The following is a 22,308-nucleotide window of genomic DNA, read 5'->3' on the forward strand; positions in this document are numbered from 1 at the left end:
TTATAGAACCAGAAACAGAAAAATTGTTTAAGAGAAGCTTTAGCGTGCATTCTCTGGCAATTTATGGCCCTGACTTAAACAGGAGCTACCAAAGAAGAAGAAGCTGTCTGTGTTACTCCATGTATTTCTCAAATGGTGCTGAGAAAGAGACGAAGAAATGAGGCAAAAAAAAAAAGAAGTGAGGAAGTTGTTCGACAGACTTATAATAAGACAATATAAAAAGACTGTGGAGAATACTCAGTTATACAGAACACACCACAGGAAGCCAAACAGCCGACACCAGCGTTCCCTCTGGAGGCAGCTCGCTAAGTGTACTTGTCAGACTCAAAGGGCACTCCAGAGGGAGCTGAGGACAAGGCTGAGGAACTTGAAGACCCCTGGGTTTTTTCGAGAGGATGGAGTTGGCATCCCGAGAGTGCTCTTAGGAGAAGAGAAGGCAACAGATTTTTGCCCGCTTGATGTGACAAATTAGAGAATGGCTTTTCATTTTAACAATATAAATCAGAGAAAAGACTCTTTCTCGGCTCCTTGAGAAAAGTGGAGGAGATTATGATTGAAGTACCACTTAAAGACACTTCCTGTTACGGCAGATGAGAAGTGAAGACAATGTTCAGAGAATTAATAACATAACCTCAAACAGTGCTGCGTTCGGTATGTGGGTGAAATGGCGCATAGGGGATACATGTTTGTTTCATCTGATGTAGACTGATGTGAACTCTGATATGTTTAATACGTTGCAGTGGAACACGTAACCACAGGGTGTTTTTATGATGGCGTTGAGTGGCGTTGAGAAGAAAGCGATAAGCGGAGCAAGTCATTCAGGAGATTAAACCTTGTAAACAGGGTGAATTCAGACCGCAGCTAGAGAACCATTTGGGCTGCTTTAAAAAAACACAGGTTTGCCAATATTCTGTAAAGTTGAGATTGAAAGTTTCCTCTACAACAAAGTTCTGTCTCAGACAAACGTACAATGTGCAACTTCTATCGCTAGGAGGCTCTCTATGGAAAACGAAAGAAAAAACACTGGATGTTTTTGGAGGGCTTGGTGGAGCGGGGAGGCATCGATTGACTCATTGCGGTGCTCAGAGCCGGCTAAAGAGACGTTTACTGACAGGAGTAGAGCTCAGAGATTAGTTTTTTACTTTTTGGGATTAGAAAGTTGAATTATCTTCACTCCTGCAGCAAAGATCCACGGAGATGACCTCCACTGTCAGGTGCTTATGGCAGCTGGTTTAGTCGCCGTACGCTTCACACCATGATGCTGTAGTTACCCAAAAGCAAGTCAAGACCAAAGTTGAAACGTCATCAAAGCTACACTATGTAACTTTTAAAGTAATTTTGGAGAAAGAGTTGATTCCTAAATCTCATTCCCAGATCACCAAATACCAATGCTTTGGATTAATAATTCAGGTGTGATGCTAAAAATCCCATTTGGTATTCGACCTGCGTTCTTCACCATTTGCCCAATGTCAGCCAAAATTGACTCCAGCCCCTTGTGATCCTGCAAAGGATAGGCTACTGACGGAGCTGCTGTACAGCAGGAAGTGAGACCATGTTGCAGATTTGGAGCAACATAAGCATTCATTTGGAGTATTGGTTCTGGTGAACTGGTGAAGATAAGTCCAAATAATCCCTGTATTTTAGCTCCGTTTTTGCCTCCACAAACTCCTGAGGGAGACATCTGATTCTTTCCGCTAAATGCTCGACCGTGTTCACCATCTGGTCGCTGACTTTGTCTGTCTGCTGCTTGGTGCTGGGCAGGTAGTGCACAGTGGGGTGATCAGAACCTTTTTAATTGCCTGCTGCTGAAAACGATCCTGATGAGAGGGGAAACAAAACAGTAAAGTTGTGCTCGACGGAACTGAGAGGAACTGCAGAGTCAGAAGGTAATTCTCTGTGGGTGCCATTGGTAACATAAAAACGTTGATTACGGCTGCTTTAACATGATTTGTTGTATATTTAATGTTATGTTTCCTTCATTTCTGTCGCTCTATACCTTTGCAAAGGATTTATGTAAATTAATGTTAGAACAATTAAAAAAGTATGCAAAAATTATGCAGAATAGTTCATGGCATCTATGTGATTCACAGCAAGAGAAAGCCTTTGACCGAGGAACTAAACACCTTCATATTATCTCTCATCATCTCAGCCACAGTCTCTTTTGTTTACAATAATTACACCATTAAATCTACTCCACTTAATTTGACAATGATAGAGTAAAAGAGAATACTATCAAAGTGCAGAAGACTTCTAAAAATCTCCTCTTATTCCCCATCATGAACAGCATCTTCATCCCTTTCACAGTTGAAGGAATCTTACATCTGAAGTTGACATTTCCCATCGTGCCACAGCTGCTGGGTGGCCAATATCGGCTCGAACGTTACGTGTCTATATTTAACTCCTGCGGTATTGAGTCTATCAAATGTAAACAGCAGAGAGATCCCTGTGTGAGAGCGTGTGACCGTACAGTAGAACTGTCAAGACGGGAGAACGAGAGGAGAGAAAAAAGATGGAGGCAGCTCAACTGTAACACTGGTGTTGACGGGCGATGGGAGCTCATGTCTGTGAAGTGTCTTTCCGTCTTCCACCTGTCTTTCGCTACTCGTACCGTACGCAGGCACGTGATCATAAAAGGGATTCATTTATTTTGTACTCACATCTGAAGCAGGTCCTTTATCGGCACCCGGACAGGAGAACGTGACGAACTCATGGCAACGTTTGTGGACCACGAAACAACACACTGTGGAGAGAAAGGAAGAACATTAAACGTTGGCCTTGGTATAGACACAACACATTCTGTGCCCACTCAAAACATTGTGTTATTCTGCAATCTAGGAAACTAAAAAAGGGCCTTTTAATGACAGTACAGGCCCAGTTCCCTCAGATTCCGTGATGCAACGTGGCATAGTTTGAGACACGGATTAAGGTTAATAACTGTTACAACACAGATAATTTTCATAATGAGGATATATATAACATATCCCAAGAACTTTTCTACCACACAAAATATATTACTTAAAGGTCTTTCAATGAACTGTGTCTATTTGTGTCCGTTTTTATTGCCTTTCACTTGAAGGAGACATATTCTGCTCATTTTCAGGTCCATACTGTGTTTCTCTCTCTGTCTCTGAAATACTCCATCTAGCAACAAAGGAGCAACTTCATTAGAACGAGCTAAACAAGGTAGGCCTACATTATGCAAATCTATGACTCTGATGTAGTGTGATGTAATGAAGTCACAGAATTAAAGGCGGGGCTAATGATGAGGCATTTCAGGAGCAGTGTTTTCTGTGGGAGAGAGGGATTCTTTCGGTGCTGACTTTGACCTTTTTCAGCTTACAAAACCTTTTACATGCACAAGAACCGATATAAAACAGTGAAAGGAAGGATTAAAATGAAAAAGCATCACGGGTCTCCTTTAAATTCACAAATTAGGAAGGATTTCAAAGACCTGTGGGAACCCTTTTCTTTACATTTGCCAAGTGTGTCCATGTGTTCACAGTATTTCAGGAATTGATTCATTATTTTAAAAAATGATTGCTTCCACTGCAGCCTTAATGTTTTCGCTGTGTGTTTTAGTGGCCAAAACCCTGCGCTGTCATACCACAGTCATGGTGAGTTATTTGCTAACATCTGCCAACGCTGTCCTGGTGCTAACATTTACAGAGCCACCGTCTTTCTCAATCAATGTTTTTAAAATATATGTACAAGTGAGAACAACTATTTATTTTTACAACAGTAGAGGACCCATTTTATGCCTGTTTATTTTGGGTGTCTACTAGGAAGTGTTTTCATTTCTTAATGCTGCAGTTTCTCCATTCAGCGTCTGTCTGAATGCTCTGAAGAGCCAAGTCTCCTCTGATTGGTCAGCTCTCACAGGCCTGAGCAGGCACCCCCCACCATGTTTCTGCCTCTGCTCTGACAGTGTTTGATAACCTTGGCTATGCTGGGGGGCGGTGACTGCACAGTAGTGACATCACATCCATACAGACGTCCTAACAGTTTCTGAAAACATGCCGTTTGCATTCTTCTGTAGAATACAAACAGTATGTAAACCTGCTTTAAAATACAAAATTACATGGAATCTCACTTTCCACAATATGGGACCTTTGTCAGTATGACACAAGTTAATAAGTTATCTGTACCTGATGTGAGTGAGTCACAAAATAAGAGACCTCCTCGTGATCATAGCTGACTAGGCTTAGCTTTCAAAACATCAAAGTACAAGTCTAAATTGACACCATTGTTTTCGTTAAGTTCAGACTAAATTTGATTTGATTCTGAACGGGAGGCCTGAGGAAAGCTCGGTTATCTTGCCGTTAGAGGCAGCCCCTCACTTAACCTACAAAAAAGCGTAAGTGGTGATAAATGTACAGAGGGATGCTGTGCTTCTGTCTCAACACCCACATACTCTTTTTGTCACTCCCGCACTGTTGACTCACTGTCAGCTACTCCGGATGAGAGCGCCTTCTTAACGTCTACATGTAATGTAAAATGTAACCTCTTATTTATATCTCCTCATTAACAGAATTTCCCTTGTTGACAAAGTTGGCTGTCGGCAGAATTGAATAATCTATATTTACAATGCCCAATTCACAAGGCACATGTTTGTCTTGAAGCTCAACACACACATAAACACACATGAAGGATCAACAGAAAGCCTGTACAATCAGAATCTAAATGAGAGGAAAAGCAGAACATGGCTCCACTTTTCAGGTCGGTAACGATCAGCGGTGCAGAAACATGCGAAAAGCTTCATCGCTTAGAACCTGTCATCTCCAACCCGATCAATGTCAGCTCCACTGACAGGCAAGACGAACAGGAAGGCTATAAATATCTCACAATCACACATACACATGCACAGTCCTTATGATTGTGCCCCAGAGTATATTTGCACAGTGTGTACGTCTGAGTGAGAGGTACAGAGGAGCGCTGTAAACGTAGTCAACGACAGAGATTGTGACGATACCAGCTGAAAGACATTATAGAGCCACAACTTAAACTAACAACGCAAATTTGAATCATCTGATTTTGTTGGCTTATGAATAAAAAATAAAAAAAACAGCTTGTACCTCCATTAAAGGAGAGTCAAGTTACATTCAGTGATAAGATGATCAAGAGAAACACAATCAGCAACTTTGATTAGTAATTAAAGTTATTTCCCAAGATAAAAAAATAAAAATAATAAAAAATTCTCTGGTTCCAGCTTCACTTTCGTCAAGATTTGGTGCTTTTCGTTGTTTTAATGTGACAGTAAAATTAATATCTCTGGATCTTTTTGACCAAATATTGATTAAGCTGCAAAATAAACTGTTTGATTGATAAATGATCAATAATGAAACCATAAGTTGCGGCACTAGAGAAGAGTGAAAGTTGCATTAGAGCTACTGACAGGAAATGTTAAAAATAAACAGGCTATTTTCATGTCATCCTAGCTGAATGTCAAAATGCAGAACGCTACTCGTTGCTCATTTTCTACTGAAAAGTGTCAAAGTGCCCGCAGACTTTCTGACATGCAAAATTTAATGTGCACTTAAAATAATTCTGCAACCTCTAAAACAATTTGGACACAAAGCCGCCTTTTAGGTCGCGTCACTGTTCTTTAGTGTTTGACATCATGTCTACATCTCAACCACATCCACTTTATACTTCTACTTTGTATCATTTTTTTAGGGAAATGTGGCATGAAGTCTATTTATTGTATTTTTACATTCTAGTATTCTTACCTTTATTCAAGTAAAAATTCTCTGCAGGTCATCGAGCTTGTTTATCAACAGGATGCTTACAGTGTAGTTTGTGTCATAGTGAAAATGCATCTCCAAATTCTCCAAACTAAGTCATTATGTTGAGAAAGTTTCTCATAATTTTGAGATTGTTAAATAAGTTTCTCATATATAATGACTTACAGGGTCTTTTGTATTTCAGTACATTGGCAGAGATGGGCTTCCAAACATTCTACTACTAATTAATAGTAGGTCAAATAATCGCGGTAAAGATAGTATGGTCAGCATGAAAGCATGAATTTGGCAATTGCACTTCTGGTAACGATACACTGATTTTTCTCTGTCATTGTCAGCGATCAGATCAGTGTTGTTCACTGTCAGCGGACTCTACTGACTCATTTGCATATTTGGAAAGCCAGCTCGTCGATCGTATCGGTCTAATTCTATTCCACTGTCGAACTCGCGCTGATCAGAGAGGTTATAATTAATACAAAGACTCTCACTCCAACACAAACGCACACACACAAATCATGTGCACCTCAATGGTGCTTCACTCCCACGCAATATCCTCTTTTTGGTCACACCGCCCACTCACTGAGATGATACCACACACACAAACACACACACACACACACACACACACACAGAGAGAGTCCACCCACTCATTCAACGATATTGCAGATTGAATACACAGAGTGAGGGTGAAGGATGGAGGTAGAGATAGAAATGGTGAGAGCCGCATGCACATATTGCTTCAAGGCAACTGCTCTTTTCGAGTATTGCAACTGCCAAATCACTAACCAAAGCACACACACACACACGCACGTGCGCGCACACACACACACACACACACACACCTGTCACGAAAATAGACCTGTACACTATCCAGTGATATGACCCTTGGGCTAAAACCAAATAATACCTCCTTACAAAAATACACTGTGCCAGAAATGAAGAGTGCCCTCCATTTCTCCCTGTAACTCCCAACTTTTCATCCACTCTGACTCCGTCCACCTCGATAATTACCTCCCTGCTCCATTTACACAGCCCTTCAGTGGACACTATGTACAATTGACCATTTAAAAAAGGCAGGTGGCTTAGCCTAATCTCTCACAGCTGGACCAAGTCATCACGCTTACAGAGGACTGAAGAAAAATGTCTAAAAACGGAGATCGTAGGGCGTCCGGAACGCCCAAGGCAGACACTCGACCATGCTGAAAAGCTCAGAGTAGTTTTCTGTCTCAGTAAAAACGGGTTGTCTCAGCCATTTCCCAAACAATTTTTCAGCGAAGACAGGGAGGATTCCTGCACTCCTACACTTATATCAATTCAAGCCACAATAGCCATCAATTGGCCGCGACACAAGATAATTGTGTTGTATTCTTTGTAGCTGTTGCACAATTCATAACTCACTCCACGGATTCTGTGTCTCATCAAAAACAGTGATGGAAGACGTATTCAGACCCCTCAATTCAATACAGTTTACTCCATCATGAGAGAAAAGTCCTGCATTCAAAATAGGGGTGGGCGATCTTACAATTTTTGGATTGTGAAGGCATAAACGATACTTTCCAGATGAATTGCAGAGATCACGGTATTTAATAACCTCTTACTTCTGTTTCCAAACTTCTAAGCCCTCATTTAAATGCAGATCAGCGTGTCATAAAAATCATGCAGCTCGAGTTATGGGGAGCAGTGGGGCAGATGAGGAGCTCGTGCCAAAAAAAAAGAGCTGTTTTTCAATGCAAAATTGTTTCTTTATGGTGCAAATAGAGAAATTCAGAGGCTATTTCAAGTCACGCTACAGTCTAGCTGGAATTTTCATTTTGAGATTGCAACAGTATTATCAGTAAACTACAGTTTACTGTAGCAAAAAGTAAAAGTTCTGGACAGGAAAGAGGTGATATAAGTGTTTAACATACCACAGTATAACACAGTTCAATTTGAATTTATTTAGTGCCTTTGCATGCATTTTTCTACGACGCTGCAAATTCTACACATTAAAGTGTGTATACAGGTCTTTTTGATTGAGGCTTAATACTACTTTTATCACATATGCATATGCCTTCTCGCTTCATGTTCTTCCCATTGTGTCTCATAAGCTTCCCTGCGTGGCTGCTGAGCCTGAGAGCTATGGTAGATCCTTCCTGAAGCTTTTCCCACACACCGCGGCCTCATTTGCCACTCAATAATACATTTCGTAATGAGTTCAACAGTTATTTTCTGCATCTCAGTTCATGGATGCATCGATTCATTCTGCTAGCATCCAACAACTGGTGTCTGGTTCTGAATGTAGCATGAATCAAACTGGTGTCTCTCCAGTTACTGTAAATGTTTTCTCACAAAAGCTCCCCTCCTCCTTTCTCCTCCTCCTCCTCCGCCGCTGCTGCTGCTGCCCTCTTGGTGCCCTCCATGTGTTGGTCTAAGTCTGACTGTGGTGGAGCTGGCACCCTGCCTACGTGCCTTCATTATTTATCGTATACATTAAATATCCATGGAAAACAGGCGCACACACGCGCACTCACAAACAGCGCGGTCACAGCTTCTCCACATCTTTCTCTCTTTTGTCATTTCTCTTTCTGTGCACTTGTCACTTTGCTTTTCTCTTCTCTCGTCTTTATCTCTCCCTCTGTCATCGGTCTGTTGCATTGTCGTGGCTGTGATCGGGGCTCATGTTACCGCAGAAGTAAGCAGCCATGTAGTGCACCTGTAGATTCTACCTGTAACCCTGGCTGAGCATTATGTTACACTTGAGCACATAAGCAGGTTTAGTTAGACTGGCGAGGATCAATTAGGCTGCCGCGCAATCAAAGTTTTGACCTGCCTGACACGTGCTTTTGTGTTCATGTTGTTCCTGCCGATAAATCTCGCTTCACCTCGTCACTCGTCACTGCACCTCTCCATGCACCATCTCTCTCTCGCTGCAATTTTGGGACTTGCATTGCTGCAAGTGTTGACATGTTCTCATGTTGTCCCTAAGGCGATGATTACCAAGAGCCGTTTTCCAAGGAAAGAGCATGTCAGTGCATGTACAGTCACTCTCCCTGCTTTACGTTTAAGGTGCCTATATGTACAATAATAATGAAACTGCAGGGAACTTATACTGCGTGAAAGAGCTGAAACGACAACTAGACACCTGAACGATACTCCATTGTAAACTATTTTGATAACTGGTTAGTAATTTCTTATTTTAAGTTAAAAAAGCCTGGTTCTCAGCTCGGATAAGTGAGGATTTGCTGCTTTCTGTGTAACGCACAGTAGATAGTGAGCCGACTATTTTTGTCTTGGACTGATTGTCGGATAAAGCGAGGGATTTGTAGACACCACCTCGGGCTTTGGGAAATCATAACGAGCATTTTTTCACTATTTTCTCATCAAGAAAATAATCATCAGATTTATCTATAATGAAGACAAGCTTTAGTTGCGGCCCTGGTACATAAAATTAACTGATCTAAGCCGGAACTAGAATCATTGCCTCGCAGTTGTAGGCCTCCGCGCACCAGTCAAGCTGCTGTTCCCGAGCTGTAGCATTGACTAACGGTCAAAACATTTTTTCCAGAATAATGGATGTCACAGTGCATTTAACCTCTGACCCTTTGAATATCATAACTTATTTTTTTTTCTCCTATTTTACATTGGTATGTCAAATTTTATCATACTTATCATGTGAATACCTGAATTATAGCCAAGAAGGTGTTTTGTGAGGTCATAGTGATTTTGACCTTTAATTCTAATGAGTTCATCCTCAATTCTCAGCAGACATTTGTACCAAATTAGAAGAAATTTCGTATGGGAATTTTTTTAGATATCACGTTCAGGAGAATAGGATGGGCGGACATGTCAACACTGCAGACACCACGGAGGCATAAAAATGTGATATTGGTTTTTAAATGATACAGTTTAACCACGAGTGTCTTATCTTATTGATTGACAATAAACAACAAGTCAGTTTGTTATTCTTGTTCTGTGCAGAGGAGCAGTTACACTGTGGCCTGCACACCATCAGTACAACTCCACCCTCTCTCGCTCTCTCTCTCACACACACACACACACACACACTGACTCCCACATGAAACCTGATTTCCTCAGCTCCAGCTCCACAAAGTGTCCCCCATTGCCCCGATCCCTCCCCGACAGTCATATGACATTGTTATGCAACGGCTGGTTTTCCATCAATATTATCCTCCCATCCAGCTCTCTGTGTATCAATAGAGTGTGAAGAATAAAAGCTCAAACAATCGCTTCCATTTCAATAAGAGTGCATCATCTCACAGTTGGTGTGAGAATAAATCTTTTGTTTACTCTCCACCGAAACAAGTCACAGTTATTTTCCTTTCACACTATTAGAGTTAACATTTACTGTTTGTTTTGACTTTCCTCAAAAGGCAACGGTTTACTCAGAATTTTGAAAATATGCAAAATGTCACCGGTATATCAAATACTAGCTCCTATACACACTGAATCTTCACGGTTTTGGATTAATGAAATGATCTTTTTAAATGCTGTGCACTATTTTGAGAGCTCTTTCTTTAATTTACTTCTTTTCACCTCCCCTTCCCTTTCATTCCTTGCCCCCCCCACCACAGTCTCATCCAGTATATTCTGTGTATAAAATGCTGGCAGAACACTGATGTTGTACACACCATTTTCCTCTAATGAGCTGCCAATGTGTGTGCGTGTGTATGTGTGCAGTTGCGAGACATAGTGACACGCTGTACGGTAATGTCCCAGATTTAGACGCTGTCGGATTCAGTGGCCAGGTTCAATGCTACGACACATGGCGTGACGAAGCTCCCTCGTAAGTCACATTTATTGGTATTTAGCTGTAGTAGTAGAGCCCCTACAGAACTCAATGTTTCTTTTACATTATGATCCATGTAGAAAACCCCTGCGTCACATAGCTTACATACGATTTTCCTTTCTCATATTTCATCATTAACAACACTTTCGTAATGAATGTAAGGTTGGAGACCTCATTTAACTGTCGGGCCACAGACTGAAGAAAATGTAAGCTTGGGTTTACCCAAAACTAAAAGTTGGCAGTTCTGACTGGTGGGTAGATTTGTGTTATCAACACTAGCAAAGCAACACTGTACATAAAATTAGCACAGCAGAAGCGCGGACCAACCTGTTGACCAACATATGTTGAAACGTTACAGTTACGGCTGAATATGAAAACGAGTTTGCCAGTTTCACATATCCCTGCAATGCAAATTCACCGCCTGTTGTCTACCCAAAAGTGACAGTTTGTTAGCTTAACGTCATGGTGATTTAGTCTATAGTATATCACTGACATAAATACAGACATACAGTTTTCCCTACAGTGTTTCTCAAACATTTATTTTACCCGTGAAATATATGTGTGGGAAACACTATTTGGCAATCTATTTCATACCTTTACATTCTTTTATCAGTCTGAGAGAATGACGCCATACGCAATCGATAAACTAGTGGACAATCTGTCCTCACTCTCCCATCTACTGCCTATCTCACATGCTTGAGAGAGAGAGAATGAGAGAGAGAGAGAGAGAGAGAGAGAGAGAGAGAGATGCTCTCTGGCATAACATCCCTCCTGTAAACACACTGATTGTGATGTAACCTCTCTTATTTAATGCAGGCCTACTTCTGCCGTTTTTTTTGTACAAACTTGTGAGCGCAACAGTTTTTTTTGCTGTGTCATTCGGTCCTTGTCAGCTACGTAGTCAACAAGCTTCCCCCCACACGCCGCTCACCTGCCCAGGTGACAAAGCCCTAAACTGGAGCTGTGTTTTTGTGTTTGACTTCATAAAACTTACTGCTGACGAAGGGAGCGAAAAATGTTGCTGGTGGAGAGTAAACAAAGGAGAGAGAAACAGAAACGCGAGGCAAGCTAGTGCGCATGCATTGTGGTGGACAATTAAAGCAGCACTACGTAATTTAGTCACAAGAAAAGCAGGTATTAAAATTAGATCCTGTGTTCTCTATCACTGTCCACAAATAACAGCAACAGCAGCATTTAACACAGCGTTTGTTGTTGCCAAAGACTGCTTGAAATTAACCAGCTGGGGGATAATCCTTAAGTTGGATGCAATCAAGCCACAGCAGTAGAAGAGGGTGCAGCATGATGATGTAATCAAAAGAGCCAAACTTCTAATGGTGGAAAATGAAGTGGAAAATGTAATCGACAATGCATCTATGCTTGTTTTAAGCACTAATTTGAGGAATGTTACTGTCTCCTCATCGCTCAACACTACTGATGTTTCATCTGCTGCCATCTTTCATCTCTCAACTGGACCTTTAGTCTGTTTCCACTGCACTTTGTCCATTGCACTTCCTCAGTTTTTTCAAAAACGAGCACTAAAAAACACGTGGATGAACACACAGAGAATGCAAAGAATTATCTGATGTGTGTCTTAAGTGCAGAAAACAGTATAATTTCCACATTAAAATCCTTACAATGACACCTCCCATTTCCTCATTAAAAATTCCAGAATATATTAAATGCATATATATTTTTAACTGTTGTTTAACTGATGGACACAAGATGACTCCTTCTTCACTGTAAAGTCAATTGTCAGTGTAGAGTGGTCAGTGAAGTGGAGGCTACAAGGTTTCTAGTTCACACTTGTGTATGCTGAATATTGGACCACGACTGGCTCCCAAACTATTTGTGATGTCACAAATAATGCTCATAGTCCCGCCTTTTGAAGTCAGATTTGCAATGAGCACTGAGAAAAATTTACACTTTCAGCACTCAATGTAAAAAACAGCCAAACATCGCTCTACACAGTGAAGCTCAAACATTCAACTACAGGAACAGGATGAAAAGCACATTTCTGGCCGGAGGGGGGACTTTAAAATGATGCTGTCACATCCTCAGTTCACATGTTTGATGTAACATCTTCATCTGGCCAATTGTCAAACCTTTTTTATCATTTACTGAAAAGCCATAATTCTCCCAAATGGGATCTGAATGATGTGGGAGGCTCTTTGATTTCCACATGACACAAAAGACAATGTGTTGGAAAATCAGGACAGTTCGCGCTGCTGTGCTGTGCCACACTCTCCACTGAGATCATAGCCCATCTTTTTCTGACTGGCATGATGAGCTTTTCGCTTGCTAATTGAGAGAATAGATGACAATCAGATTTTCACATTTGCTGCTGTATTGACTGACTGACTGACTGACTGCCTGGGCCCGCTGACTTGACTGCAAAACATCTCCGTCGGATCATCTCCGTGACCGCGGCCTGGCAGACCTGGCACGCTGTTTAAACAGCGTGGAGAGAGGTGTGTGCGAGCCAGACTGCTGCTCCTGTTTCTTGCTCTTCCTACGGTCTCGCTGAAGAGGAAACATCCTGATGAGTGGGGGTGAAAGACTCAAAGAAGAAGCTTGATGCAACAGGAGGAAGACAAGAAGGAGAGCGAAATGAGAAAGGAGAGAAAGCAAGAGGAAGAAAGTCAATAATGTGAACAAAACACACCATTCACCTTGGGCACCTTCCCGTTGTGTGTGTATGTGTGTGTAAGGGCTTATATAAGGGGGCTGAGCAGCCTACGCCGATGTATAAATACCCACGATGCTGCTGGTGAAGCAGGGAGAAGGGTCAGAGTGATTCAGCACACCCATATCACTCCTCCTCTTTCTCTCTCTCCCTTCCATCAATCCATCCTCTCTTCTTCCTCATCTTCTTCTCCTCCTCCAGCTCTATATCTATAATTTTTCATGTTGTTACCGTGTGTCTTCTTCATGGGAAAAACACAGAGGATTTAGCTTGGCAGGTAAACTATGACCTCCGGTTGGCGTGAGACAAGTAGCAACCAGTGTAAACAAAACAAAACAATCAATTACGCTTTCACCAAAGAAGCCTTTTCAAATCACGCTTCTTTGATGTCGAGGTTTTTCAAAAGATCCGTCATGCTGGATTATTGCGCGGGCTGGGGTTGAGAAATGCTATTCATTCTCCCATCCTCTTTGTAGGGTTTTTAGATTATTTTTTTCATTTTTTTTTGACTGAGAGCAGAGTCCATCTGTTCTTTAAGTGGCCTTGCTGTGTTTTTAATTTCAGAATCACCCGGAGCAGAGCAGAGAGACGCTTGGTCATTTCATTTCCCTCCTCCAAGACAAGCTGTGAAAGTGTTTTTTTGCACGCGACTGGTGTCTGAGAGCTCATATGCAGCATGTTCATCTGTGGACTTATCGAAGCCTAGATGCTGACCTAAGCTGTTTTCTTAGAGGAGACATATTATGCTCATTTTCAGGGTCATAATTTTATTTTGGATTACTACTAGAATAGGTGTACATTATCTAATGCTCAGAAAATACATAATTTTTGTCAGCAGCACTGGATTCTCACTTTGTCCACAACACTCAATTTAGCTCCTGTTTCTTTAAGGCCCCCCTCCTGAACACCCAGTCTCCTGTGATTGGTCAGCTCACACATGCCTGACCCAGAGCAGCTGTGTTGCTGTGGACTTTGACCTTTTTTTACTTTCAAGATATTTTACATGCACAAGAACATGTATAAAACAGGAGGAAGGAAAAAAAAAAAAAATGAAAAAGTGTAATTTGTGGCAAAAACTTGTCAGCCAAGTCATATTTCAGATATTCATCAAAAATCTTGTTCTTGATATGCTCCATTCAAACTCCATATTGGTATTGTACCTTGTTTACTTTTTTCTGAAGATACACCTTTATTTTATTATTCTTTCATTGGCCAAACGTTCCCATAAATGGGTCAAAAATGACTGTATTTCCAATGAAAAGGCACAGAAATGTTTTATCCTTCTCAGTTACCTCTGTTAGGTATACTTGGTGACCCACACCTCTGTCATTAGCATCATCGCTAAGCACATTATTCAGAACTCCAATAGTACAAAAAATATCACATTGGACTGAAAGCCCATTTGTCCAACAGCTCATTATCCAGAACAGTGCCAATTGCTCCAAAGGCCTATGAAGAACCTTTCCTGCACTTGTAAGGTCAGAGACTAAATCAGAAAGGTTTTGCCATTAAAAGACGATTCATCTGGCCTTGAAGCGAACAACATACCCTAACCCTACCTGACACTCAGATATTAAGTGCAAAAAAAAAGAGTGTCTATTTGCGGAACAACAGGCCTTCGAGGTAGTGAGCATGGCAGAGAACAGGCTGTCAAACAACTTGAATTTAGGTCCAAACTGAAGGTTCCACATATCATGGACTACTGGGGTTTCAGCACAATGGGCTTTTGGAACAGTGGGAAATCCCATTCAACACAGCGATGTGATTTTACATTTAATACATGTAAGTAATTATCACACAACTGACAGCTGTTTTAGATATTGTTAGCACAGTGATTGTAAAACAGCATCTATATTCCTTCTTGCTAGCTAGCCTAAAAGCTAACTGACAACTGAATCTGCTGAAAGTGCCGTATGGATGGTGATTAGTGATTGATCACACATGGATAAGAGGTTGCAGTAACCTCATATAGTGTTACACAGACCTGTTTGTCTGTGACACCTGTGATCATCAGTGAGTGGGGTTGTCCCTTTCAATAGCGTCTATCCTACATGCAATTACACAAAAAAAAAACAAAAAAACCAGGAGACACTACAGTCTGGCTGGCTTCTCGCTGTGTTCGATTTCAGTTTCAGCTCCGTGCCAGCGCTGCAAGAGAGTCCTGGCACAAGACGATTTTACGTGGTCCAGCTTACACCTCCACCCTTATCCTCTCTCATTCACTCCATCTCTCTCCCATTCACTGCATCCCTCTCAACCGTCTTTCATTCACTCCATCTCCTTCTCTCCGTTCCCTGTCCGTCAGAGCCCGAGTCCCTCTGCCTTTACCCTTCCATCTGAGTCATTCATCTGTCTCATATTCTGTCATTTTAAATTCAGGATCCCTTCTCTCTTGATCACTTCCTCATTTGTCTCATTTCATCTCTCATAACTCCATCCATGGAGTCACGCTGCTAACTGGTTTAATTATAATTTAAAGCAAGAAAGAAAAAAATGGATGTAACAATTCTGAGAGCTCAAGGTGATCTCTTTAATTGTCTTGTCTTGTCCTACCAACAATCATAAACACAGATATTGGAATAAGTCTGTTGCTGATCACTTTTTAATGGACTAACTGATAAATTGTTTCAGCTCTAGATGACATTAATGCAGTAGTGGAACGTACCAAAAGATGTAGATATGTCTACCCCATTACATCTCAGAAGCAGATATAGCATTGCAGCTTTTGTTACTAGTTACTGTTCTATCACAATTTTTCATATCCTCTAATTTTTCATATATAATCTCTAAAGTGTTCTTCTAAAAAATGTTTTTAAATAGATAAAGTAGGGGCTGAGGATTTTCTCAACCCCTACTTTATCTATTTTAAAAATGTTTACATCAGATGAAACACACATTGTCGCAAAACTGAAAAAAGGTGGACTCACAAGACAACGACGCTACTAACAGGTGTTGATCTTAATAGAAAATGATTCATTGCTGTAGATTAAAAAAATTTAAATTAAAATAAGCTCATCCATTAACATCTACAGCAGAAAAAATGCAACATGCACAATAATACAGCACTAATAATAATCCACAATCATCATACATAATAAAACACCAACAATGGCCATTTTAGAGCAGAATGAGTCATTTTTTAGTTTTGCTACTTAACGTATTTCGGCAAATTTTGGTCTACTGAGATTCAATATGAAGCCCTACCTATAAAGAGACTGCATTATTCAGAATAGGGAGAAATACTGAGGCTGAAAAGCAACACTTTTTGTAAATAGAAAGACATTTACATTGTTAATTCTTGCACCAACAGCAGCTGTCTCTTCACTATCTGTGCTTCTGTTTGTGTGTATTGAGGGCACTTAGTTTCCTCTCATAGCAGAAGTACATCTACCTCCGCATCATGACCTGGACTGGCAACTTCAGAATATGTCCAGCCGAAACACACACACACACACACACACACACACACACTCACACACACACACACACTCACACACACACACACACACACACACACACACACACACACACACACACACAGAACCCTGTAATCTCCTGTACTGTACATCAACTTCTCTCCTGCCGGCCCACCTCTCTCTCACTCTCTTTCTTAACTCCCCCGCAAACAATACCTGCTGTTTTTGGTCCAGACGGCAAGAAAAATATAACTGAGGAAAGGATAGTTCGAGAAAATAGAATGCTCGAGTTCCTTAAATCGGTACAGTTCTGTGGTTTTTTTTTTTTAAACATTTTGCCGAAGAGTAAAGTCATCATCCTCAGCATGCAGTTTCATCTAACCTGTCGATTTACTCATTAATTCAGAGAGAGTGAGAAGTGTGGTATGAAGAGGATGAGGGAGAGAGAGTGGGAGAGAGAGGACAGAGGGGTGAGAGTGAAGAGCTGCAGATATCAACAAGAGAGCCGATGAGACTAACAGGTTTGAATACCAAATAATGAACTAAATACAGGTTGTCAAGTTGCGAACATCTCTGCTTGTACATGGAGATTTGAAACATAAATGTTGGCGCAGTCTGATTTGCTAATCATCTGCAAAGATACTCAGAGTGGACACATTATCATGGACACGTGCAATGTGAAATTCAGTGTTTTCTGTGAAGTGTACATTAATGTCATTATTAAGGCTGTCCTCGGTGGTCAACAGTAAACCGTTGTTTTGTGCTACATTATCATTTATCAACAACAATATAACTCAACACCAAGTCCACTTTGGGAAAATGTCCATTATATAGACGCGCTTCTGAACAAGTATTGTGGTGTTTCTCGAAAATCCTGTGTCCCAACATGAATGATGCATTAATGACTCCAAATGGGCACTTTTATCCAAAGTGCTTTACAATTTCCTTCTCACACACACTCACACTCCGATGGCACTGAGCTGCCATACAAGACACGAACCTAACCATCCAGTTCAGCGTCTTCCTTGTTAAAGATTCTTCAACATATGAACAAGGGTAGCAATTAGTGGACGACCTGTTTCCACCTGCAAAGCCCATTATCTCTTGAGGCGTTAGTTGTTGGGACTGCGTAGAGACAGTTTTTCATAAATAACGTATTTGCTTTGAAAAAATAAACGCCCAAGGAAAATTACACAAAAATATAAATGCTCTTTTTGTACAATTGTTGTGATATTTCAAGCCAACATGCCCATTGCATTAGAGTTTAGAAAGCTGTCAGGTGATGATTATTTCCAGAGTCTGTGTGTGTTGTCATGTTTGTTTGTTGGTTGGTTTGTCACCATGATTCCACAGAGACTACTCAACCCATGTCTATGAAACTCAGATGGAGGATGGATCTTGGACCAGAGTAGACCCTATAAGGTTACGGTGTGGAACTGGATAGGAAGTCAGACATCCAGGAATATTTTCTCACTTCCTTTGACATTCTTACGTAGGGTTTTTTCAGACACTTTCCTTAATTTCTCAGAGAATAATGGACTGACCGTATCTGGCGACTGACATGCCCATTGCACTGTAGGGCCTCGGTGGAGGTATGTGCTCTACTCAGTGCCATTAGAGTTATTATTACTATTATTATTACTATTATATACAACTATTATTTTGAAGAGGACTGTCTGTGCCTTCTTATTCCACAGTACAGCTGGAGATATGACAGACAGAGAAAGGGCAAGAGATGGGGGATGGCGCGCAGCAAAAGGTTGCAGGTTGGAGTCAAAGCTGGTCCGATATAAAGGACCGTGCATGATAATGAAGCTACGAAACAGAACACACAGTATGATTTGGACCTTTTGTAGTTATCAGTGTTACAGTATCAGAAAGACGAAAAACCAGCAACTGTAAAAGCATAATAACTAACTGGCAGCTACAAAATGTGATCAGTATTATTCTAATATGCAAAGTTTTGTTTAGTGTGTGTGTGTGTGTGTGTATGTGAGGGCAAGGCAAGGCACAGACTACAACTCGCTCAATGCTTGGCAACAGACCAGTACTGCCTGGCTGCCTGTTATCCTCTTTACATATGCAGACACACACACACACACACACACACACACACACACACACACAGAGAAAATATATAAACACACAAAATGTAAAAATACTTTCACAGATAAAGAAACATTCTGCCTTGTGTCTTTAAATGGGTTTTGATGGCATGATAGGAAAGAACACCATTACAGTCGTAGAGGTTCACCCACAGTATGAAGAAGGAGCGGAAAGCTAATGGTAATGTCAAACTGAAGATACCGTGGGTGGGTGATATTCAAACAATATACTCTCCTACTAGCTTCAGTGCATTAACTCAATATTATATTTGTAAAGTGATGAACAGAATAATAGCACACTAATGAGGGGCGAGCGGGGCACAGAGACAGACTGCTGGAGGTGAAGACAGAGAGAAAGAGAGGAGGAAGGGACGGATGACAGATGAGAAAGAGCAAAAGCTGAAAGTCAAATAAAGAAACAGACATACAGATGGAGGGAAGAGACAGAAAAAGAGGTCTGGGATCAGTGCACTCCTGCCGGTTCGGGTCCCTGTTGCTAGGTTACCGTCCATAGACGAATGGGTTAAAGTATCTCGGGAGCAAAAATGACATAGTTAGCTGGTCTCCATCAGACAAATCATACACACACACACACAACTTAGACACACACAGAGAAGTGGAGCAACTCAGAAAACCCCATTTCCCCCTATCTAGATTTTGCTGTTGATATCAGAAGATGTGCATACAAACAGACTTCAGACAGAAAGCCTAAACTTGCAGTGAGTCCCCACTGAACAGTGAAGACTGGAAACACACATGTTCAGAGATAAATGGCTTTCACTGCCAGGAATGCGTGTACATCATAAATGTACTGAAAAACACTGTACAATCAGCATAAACAGGATATTATCACAGCCTTTGACAAGACTTCCTCTAAACAAACACTCCAACAACATTTGTCAAACCTCAGAAAACTTGATTGTTCTAGCTGTGTATGTCAGCCAGCGGTGGACTCAGGATGTTTAAGGGACGGGGGTGAAAATAATTAAAAGGGCACCACATGTATGCAGGGGGGTTGATCCCCCTTGAGTCAACCAGTGACGTCAGCAACCTTTGGATATATATGCAAAGTTTAAGCAGAGACATCACAGGAAGTTTTGTACCTAATAGATACCAATGTGAAATTCCCCCAGTTGTTTACTTACATTAAGAAAATCAATCAAGAGTTATTTTACATGTGAAAATATGCACACAAAAATCTGTCACGTGCAACCAGTTTAATTGGTTGCACCAGTGCACCTGTACCATTAAAAATGATTTTTAAGCTGTTATTTCAAGGTCAATTAGTTGCACAACTTTGCTTTAAAGACATGTATTCCCATGTATTTCAGACAATAAAAATGAATAGGTGAATATTTCACAATAGATGAAACGCCCCCATATCTTTGTATTACAAATGTTTTGATATTTTATGTTTTGATATGCAAATGAATTATGCACTCATTTGCATACCCGGGAAACAGAAATCTGAACTAAAATAAACACCTCCATGTGAATGTTTGACATTTCATTTCTACTAGTCTGAAAGAAGTCATGTGATGGTAGCAAAATAGGCCAAAATCTCTCTCTGCTCTATCTATCTCGTGTCTCCCCTTGAGATGGAAAGAGAACTGTTGTTTCCAGTGCTACATGTATGTTTCATGTAGTTATGTAATAGAAGAAGAACCACTATAGATGCCCGGGGAAAGACAGAGCAGCACCTCCGCAACCATTTACTCCAAACTTTTCAGTATTCAGTCTGTGAAACTGTGTCCTGCGAGAAATTGAATGGCCTTTTGTCCCAGAAATTATATCACAGTACATTTTAAAACCCACAACACCCCCAGCAGTTCGTAATCCAGGTGGGTCATCCCACCTACACACTGTGATTCACATTTTAGACGTGTAGCTCATCGAGTCATCTGGTCAAATTGCAACTGCTCAGGTTCAACTCAGAGATCACCTACATTACAAACAACAATTGCGGAGCAGAACAAAGGTCCCGTGACAGTGATCATGTAGGAGACAAGTGGTGGAAGAGTGAATAATTGAAGATTGGACTAGCAGAGGGTGCACGGTGATGTTACTGTGGTGAGAGTAATGTGGGCGGAATGGAGTTGGAAACACACCTCTGGCGTCTTTACCGAGACTGCAGCAAATTTCATTTATTTTTGTGTGTACTCTCTGTTTAATTTGTGTTTAAAGTCTTTCATAAAAAGTCGGTACCAGTACTGCAATATTGTTCCAAAGTACATCCATCGTTTGGACAGTATCACAAGAGGAAAAGGTAATGTACAGGAGCCGTCCAACAAAACCGTCGTTATATGAACCTTTCCTTAGGAGAGTTGAACCACATGAAGAACAACCTTACCTGTACTGAGTCATGCCACAATAAAATCCACTTCTCATCACAATTAGTTTCTTAGCTAAAGTAAAGACACAAGACCATATCTGAGGAAGTGGAAATTAACCATATTTACCAACATTGCTAAGGTACTTTCTAAAACCTGTTATCTAAATAAGCACCAAGGGGGCTCTTCCATACACATGTGCTCGCTCATCTTGACACAGTTCGACTTGACATGTCAGCCCAATGCTACAGGGATATTGTATTTCCATTACAGCAGGGCTACCTGCTTGAGGGTGTGTCGTTAACTAATGATGATCTTGTATTGATTAGTGGTCAACTAGCAAAATAGAGATTCAGCTGAAGCGACAAAAGTACTGCACAGACACGAGTTGAGTATCGTACGTAAGCTTGTCTGAACCAGAGACGCAATGCCTGTCACTTTCGCCCTACTCGTCAGGCGCACCTCGGCTCAACTCAGTGAGGTAAAAGTGTTGATGGAAACGCAATCAATGTGGCACAGTTTGACTCGAATGAAAAAAAAAAAAAACAATATCAGTATCTAGTTCCATATAAAACTCCAGTGTTTTCCACACATAGACTTTACTTGGACCTATCTTTTTTTCTCTAGACCTCCCATCTATTGACATCTGCACATGCTCTGCAGAGACCAGACACAGAAAGATATCTGTTATTGTGTTTCACTTGTAAGCTCTTCCTTCCAGTGGTTGCATTGTGATTCATTACCACAATAGTTTTAATAGTTTGAATAGGCTGCCTCATTAAAAAGCTTCCTGCACAGACAAACTGACATTACATGTTAAAAAAATAAAAAGTGTTTTCTGGGTGACTTGGGTGATTTTGCGGGCTCATTCTCAGCTTGTCAAATACCACCGTCCACCACCACCACCACCACCCTCCACAGGCACAAGGTCATTCTGTGGGAAACATTGAAATCACACATACATAGTTTATAGTTTATCCATAAACATTCTGTTATCAGGCTGATTCCAAGTAAAATTCCTCCTCTGCTTGGATTTCTTATGGCAGAGATCAAAGTGTTGTACATGTCAGCTATCATTGTCGTTGACTTGCTTCATACATCAGGTCCAAACAGGGCTTACACCGAACCGAGGACAGCCCAGGGTATTATTTCCAGAGTGATTCTGTTTAACTAGTGCAGTATTGACACAACTCACAGTGTAAAGAAGTAATAAAAGAAGTGTTTACTTCAAGCAATAAAACAGAAGTACA

General features: G+C 41.0%; 1 protein-coding gene across 2 annotated transcripts in view; it reads right to left on the minus strand.

Annotated features, from left to right (window-relative positions):
- The window catches only part of LOC115574977 (protein kinase C beta type), a 115,222-nt gene that overhangs the window by 77,010 nt on the left and 15,904 nt on the right, over positions 1 to 22,308 (minus strand). For both annotated transcript variants that reach the window (XM_030406696.1, XM_030406695.1), the window contains exon 3: positions 2,658 to 2,740. In XM_030406696.1, the coding sequence (XP_030262556.1) occupies positions 2,658 to 2,740 (83 nt within the window). The remainder of the gene's footprint in view (positions 1 to 2,657; positions 2,741 to 22,308) is intronic.

Source organism: Sparus aurata, chromosome 23 (assembly GCF_900880675.1).
Source record: "Sparus aurata chromosome 23, fSpaAur1.1, whole genome shotgun sequence".
NCBI lineage: Eukaryota > Metazoa > Chordata > Actinopteri > Spariformes > Sparidae > Sparus > Sparus aurata.